The following is a 6,440-nucleotide window of genomic DNA, read 5'->3' as shown; positions in this document are numbered from 1 at the left end:
TCTGCAGTCATATAACCCACTGAGCTCTGTCTCTCCCAGGCTTCAGGGACGAACATCTGCTCAGTGGCTTCTGGGAATCAGCTCCGGTGAGTGCAACACTTACCCCCTTGCCCATCGCTCTTTACGGATGCTGAATGTAAAGCACCTGCTGTGTGCGCCGTAGAAACTGCACAGGGACAGGAGTCCAGGACAGCTTCCAGGCATGCCACAGGTGGAGCCTTTTCTCTGGCTCACCCAAGGGCCAAGAGCGGCTTCTTTCCAAAGAGTCACTTTCCACTACACGTTTATTTTATTTTATCATTTTTTTAATCTCTCAGCCCTGAAGTCCACCAACTGAGGCTCCTGGCTCCTGTACATGTCCCCACTCCCAGATCATCTCTCCCCAGTCTCCCCAAATTCTAAGCATCCAGTTCCACTGAAGAACATGGAATGTTCCCAATGCCCACAATACCCTGCCTCGGGGACGCACTGCACTGACGACTCCTTCAGTGCTTCAGATCTCAGACGGCATCTCACTGCAAGGAAGCCCTCCTTGCTCCCAGACACCCACCACCCAGGATTAAGTGTCTCTCCTCTAGGTTCCCATACCACCTGGTCCTTATCCTCATCCCGGCAATTAATACATCTGGCTGATTTACTTACTTGACAGCCCCATCTAGACTCTCAGATGTGGGGCAGAGGCTGAGTCTGGTGCATTCCTGTACCTCCAGCGCCCGGCACAGTGCCTCACATATAGCAGGTAGTCAGTAAATGTATGTTGAATAAATGAGTCGATGAGCAAGGTGTCTAATTCATTGAATTTTTATTTTTCCCTACATTCTGGAGAATTAGGCAAATACAAGCAGAGAGCGGTTGTAATTTTGTGCAACAGACACTGATCGCCTTTTTATCTTTTTATATTTGGAGGGAGGAATGAGTGTACTGGTAGTCTCTCAAACTTCCAAAAAACAGCTTATTCCAGTGCTGTGATAAGTTACAGCCATTAAATGATATAGTATCCTGATTTACTTTATGAAACAGCAAATCCCTCCTGCTAAAACCGAAACAGAGAACAATAAAACATTTGACCAACGTCATTCATAAACCTAGATGTCCAACTTAAATACTCAATCAAGTGTCTATGGAACAAAGGATTTAAAAAAAAAAAAAAAGATGCTTGGGTATGGTTTTTGTTTCAACTTTGATATAATTATATCACCATGTAGTTTTAACCGGTTTATTTCCTGTAAGTTAACTATCATTTTAAAACAAGTTAAGGCAAACAGAACTTTGCAATACGCAAATTGAAGGCTAAATCACTGAGAAACACAAATAGAACTGGAACACAGACACCATGGGCAGCATGTTCTCCCTAACCCCACTCTACCCCTCGACTCTTGAAAAGTCAGGGCCCCAGTGCCCACGGCTGTGGGGACCTTTCGACTACCCACAGCAAAACAAAGTGAAGGCTCAGCTTCAGCCTTCACTACTGGCAGGAGGAGTCCCTGACACTAGCCTGAGACTGCAACCAGCACTGGCACTGTCCCAGGTACTGTCATTGCTCCAGCCATGCCTCTAGCCCTGGCACTGGCACTTGCATTGGTGCTGGTGCTGATGCTTGCTTCAGCCATGGCATAGGCCCTGGAGCTGGAACTGGCACTAACACTGGCACTTGTCACGTCACCAACGGCAGCTGCATCTCGGGCACAGGGTATCGCCTCCTCTTCTCTCAAGGCCTCATTTACTGCCACGGAAAGGAACAGGGGTGGGTGTCATTCACTTTGGCCACAAACTCTGGGACTTCCATCTGTCTTGTTTCCTTTGAGAGCCCCCACAAGAATACCTAGAGCGGGAGACTGCTGTGGGACACCTATTTGTGCACCAGATACTCCTGCTGCACACTAGCTTTGGTGATGAGCTTCATGGACTCCCCAAAGACGAAATGCTTTTTAGGCGAATGTGCCTCCAACACCCTCAACACCTCCCAGACCACCTCCTCGGGGACACAGCCGGCCTGCATGAAGATGGAGTCCAGAGAAATCATCAGGAGCCGGGTCTTTGGTGTGCCCTGGTCGCCTGTCAGGCCCCAAACCAGGGCAGGATCGATTTTTCTGATCAAGACATAGGAGTGTTCTGCTGGATCACGTTCCTTCAGATAGAACCCAAACACTAACTCGGGGAGGTCAGAGGCTTTCTTGAAAATCTCAGGGAGGAAGCTCCTGTACCTTTTGATGACATACTTCAGCATGTCTGCCCTTTTGATCGCCACCGTCTTCCGGTTCTTAACCAGCAGGTACTGCACCAGCTCAGCTACTTTCTAGCTCACAGGGTCCCTGGGCATGCGCATCACGGAGGTTGGGGGCCCGCGGGGTGCTGCGGGGGCGGCGGGGGGCGGCGGGGGGCGGCGGGGGCGAGGGGCAGGGCAGACGGTTGCCTAGGGGTCTCTGGGGTCCACAAAGGAACTTTCAGAAGCACCTGAGCAGGGGCTCCATGCCTCAGAAGAAGTGATCCCAGGGCTCCCGGGAGCACTTGGTGTCCCCGCTGCAGGCGCCCCCGTGGGGGTTTCTTGGGCAAGGAGGAGAGGAGGAGGCCACCGGGCCTCTGAGACCCGCAGGCCCTGGGTGTCACCTCTACCGCGGACGTTCTCACCTGCGGCTTTGGCTGGCCCAGGAAGCAGGAAATCTGGGAAGAGGTGCGCGTCCACGGGCATTCGGCGGCCGGAGCGCTGTGTGCCAGGCCGCGAGGACAGTGACGTCGCCGCGGCTGTTGCGGCGGCTGCTGAGAAGACCCGGAGCCCCAGGGTCTTGAGTCGGAGACCGCCGCCCTCAGACCCGGAGGAGGAAGAAGAGGAGGGGGAGGAGGAGGACGAGGAGGAAGAGGAGGAGGAGGAGGAGGACGAGGAGGAGGACGAGGAGAAGGACGAGGAGAAGGACGAGGAGGACGAGGAGGAAGAAGCGGGAGGGGAGGGGGCTAAGCCTCCTCCGCCCGGGTCTTCCAGGAGCTGTGGGAATGGACGGGCGCCGCCCCGCAGTGCCTCTTCTGGCAGAAAACAGTACCGCAGGCTAGAGCCTGAGGGATGCGGGGGCGCTGCTCCCGGAGGTGTGGCTGCTGCTGTGAGGCTTGAAAGAGACCTCAAGCCTAAAAGCCAGGCCCAGAGTAAGCGCTTAATAACTGTTAACTGCTGTTGTGATGGATCCGATCATTCTGGATTATCTTTGTGTCCCTCCTTCACTCCTGCGGAGAAGACCCCCTAAGAGCGTAGGCATTTCTGTCCAGCGGCTCCTCTGCAGCTTCCTCTTCAGGTCATCTACCTGAAGTTGCTTTGCTCAGTGCCTGGCCTAGAGTAAGCACTTAGTGAGTTTTCCTTTGCGTTCATTTCATTATTATAGTGCACATCGTATCTACACTGCTTGCATCCTGTGTGGCCATCTAGATGTGGAGGAAGGACCCGCGAAACAAGTGAGCTCCATGGAGAACTGAAGATGTGTTTCCTTTTCTCTATAATCAGTGGATGCCCAACATCAGTTCTCTTGTGTATCATTTCTCTCCTATACAGTCTGGAAAGATATTGTTCATTGTATTGTAACTTTCCAAACCACCATTCGCGTAAGGACAACCTCTTTTTACTTCTCTTACTCCCATGTCACTGCACTGTGCCTCATCCTTCCTCTACAGAGCACTCTCTCCCATTTCGCCTCTCGGCTGAGATTCAGGGACATGAAATCGACTCCTGCTTTGAGGCCAGCCCCTAGGAAGCCTGCAAATGAACAGCAAGAAGACTCCTCCACCCTAGCAAGTGCTTTATCTTATTGTATCATGCGATCCAACTTAGCATTCCTTTTTTTCATCCTAACCTTTCTAAACAGTAACCACTGCAACCTCCTCGCACATAACGAAACGACTGACTTTTATACAGCAATTGTTATACTTCCCAATAACATGTACTGAATTTCCATATAATGTCCACGCCTGTACTTCAAATTTCTTCCATTGATCTAAATTCCGTTACTGCTAATTCCGCTATAAAATAGATTTAGAAATTGATTTTGTGCGACTGGAACTAATCCCCCCCGCCCCCCACTATTCTTCTTTTACAAAATCTCTTCAAAATATTTTGGAAAACGTTGTCCTCTGTAAGAACTTCAAAATCAAAGTTTTCAAGTTAAAAAAATAATAATAATTCCCTGGCTTGATTTTTAACTACAGTTTCTTAGTACATGTAGTTTACTGTGAGAATAATTAACATCTCATTAACACGAGAAGATGGAGGCTCCTCAGCCACAAAATACAGCATGTTCTTCATGTTCTTCCATTGACTCTACTTTTTCATCAGAGTACGTCGGTCACCTTTTATATTGCTTTATATAGCTTCTGCATAATTCTTAAGTTTATCCGTGGCAGGCTCTTTAGTTTCATTGCTGCTATGTATTGAATATTTCCCATTATGTCTTCTGATTACTTACTTCTCACTTATAGGAAGCCGATTGGTTTCATATATTTTGGAGCGTACGGCCGTCTTCATATCACCTCTCCTTAACTAGAACGCTTTTTCAGTGGATTCTCACGCATTTTCTAGGTAGGCAATCACACACAGTCTCTGCATATTACAATTACGGTGTTCATTTCCCCTTTTCTTATCACATTGACTAGGACCATGGTACCCTGTTAGCTAACAGCGGTGATGTGAAACTCTTTTGTTGTTGTCGTTCCCGCTTTTAACAGGAAGGACTCTGTTCTTTTGGGGCTAAATATGTTGTTGGTTTTGGATACCGATTGTGCCATTTCTCAACGTATTGTCTGTCAGGTCCAAGTTACTCCTTCTTTGCCCTGCTTTGGCACACTAGAGCTGATCCTTGTGAATCTTTCTCCTATGCCAGCTAACAGAATGTTAGGCTCTGGCCATAGAGAGCACTGGGGGGTGACCCTACAAATCCCAGCAGGAAAATGTGTCCCTCCTCCTAGTAGCAGTCTCCCGTTTGATGATATTCACTGAAGGAGGTCGGAGACCAGTACAGGCAAGCTCCAGCTGCACGTCCAGACCGTGATCTCCCTACTATCAGCTGCCTCTGAGCAGCTCCAGCATTCCCATGCACCGCCACCACCCACTACCTTTCTGAAAATAGGAGCACCTGCATTTGGATAGGTGCGTGACCTGGAATCACGGGCCTGGGACTGGACCTGATATATCAGCCTTGATCTGGACCTGGACAGCATAGAGGAAAACCAAAGGCCTTAACATGATAACGTTTGGTGTGGATGGCTTTATGGGTTTGTTTCACGAGCTTAGGGTCAGCAAATAAAAGGGGGGGTCTGCTCGTGGGGGCAGGTAGCAGCCCTGGCGATGTGTGAGGTCCGCCCTTTGGGATGTAACTTCAGCCATGTATACACACAGATTAGCACAGGGGGGTAGGTAGCCTCAAGCAGTAACCTTGCCTCAGGAGACACAGGGGGCCAAAATTTTAGACCTGGTGGGAATGGGCTTTGTTCTCCTCGGTTGGGTATGAAGACTCTAGTGAAGCTGGTCCTAAAAGTGTGTTTTCTTGCACACAATGAGGAGGATGAGGAAGGAGAGGGTTATAACCCAGGAGTCTAGAAGGTGGTGGTTGTTTGGACTGTGGCCATCCTTTGAGATACTGTGACTGGTTGGGCTGTAGTCGTCATCCAGGATGCAGTGATGGGCTCCCAGGGCCAGTACGACTCTTGAGCCAAATTCAGGACTTGGAGGCACAGGTCAAGGTCAGAAAGCCTATCATCATAACTACACTGAAGGTAGCTCCAGGGAGCACTACCAGTGTAGGACCACATTGTATTTTGTTCATCCAGATGGCTGGTCAGGATACTGTTCATATGCCCAGTCTATGGTTTTGTAGAGGAATAGTTGCACACTACACATCAGGATGACGCTGTGGGTGCAATACTGCCCGGATGGTCTGGCACTGAGTAGGGAAAGCTGTGTTCCAGATCCAAGCCATCAGCCATATCAGGCATAGCCAGGCCCGCGGTAGCCATCTTTCTCTCCTTTCTGCGAGATCTGTGTGGTGGTAGGCATGGGTCCATAAGCCAATACTTTTATTTCCTGTCGGGAAGGGCCTGAAATTAGCTAACCTTTAAATCCATCATAACTGTGGAAAGCCTTAGAAAGGGGTAGTGCCTGCTTTCCAGAAAAACAGAAAAGTCATGTTGGATATTTCACTGATCCATCTGTGTATTTTCCTGCCCTGGGTCCAGGTGTCAACTCTTTGTGGATGGCATTCAGGTCAAGGAAAGGACACGGAAATGGAGTATGGGGGTTGTGCTCAGGAAACGGGAATCAGAGTTGGAAATCCATGGCTTGGAGTCCAAATGTATTCATATATTTGCGGGGATTGACAAATTTCACCCATATGGAAAGTATTACTGGGGTCCATTTGGCTCGCCCAATGATTAACACAATCGTTTTCAGTTTGACCCAGCTTGTTGTC

General features: G+C 49.4%; 1 protein-coding gene across 1 annotated transcript; it reads right to left on the bottom strand.

The window, feature by feature from the left end:
* Positions 1–785: 785 nt before the first annotated feature.
* On the bottom strand, positions 786–2,359 carry LOC116547442 (melanoma-associated antigen 11-like). Its single transcript, XM_032273396.1, has one exon. It carries the CDS (start codon positions 2,225–2,227, stop codon positions 1,850–1,852), a length of 378 nt encoding a protein of 125 aa, XP_032129287.1. The 5' UTR covers positions 2,228–2,359; the 3' UTR covers positions 786–1,849.
* Positions 2,360–6,440: the final 4,081 nt, after the last annotated feature.

The sequence above is a fragment of the Sapajus apella genome, unplaced genomic scaffold (assembly GCF_009761245.1).
Source record: "Sapajus apella isolate SASKATOON/1434 unplaced genomic scaffold, GSC_monkey_1.0 scaffold3175, whole genome shotgun sequence".
NCBI lineage: Eukaryota > Metazoa > Chordata > Mammalia > Primates > Cebidae > Sapajus > Sapajus apella.
Note: the sequence above shows the minus strand (reverse complement) of the source record. Positions and strands in the feature narration are given on the sequence as shown.

Coding starts and splice junctions, on each gene's coding strand:
- LOC116547442 (XM_032273396.1), bottom strand. CDS start 2,227: ATGCTGAAGTATGTCATCAAAAGGTACAGGAGCTTCCTCCCTGAGATT.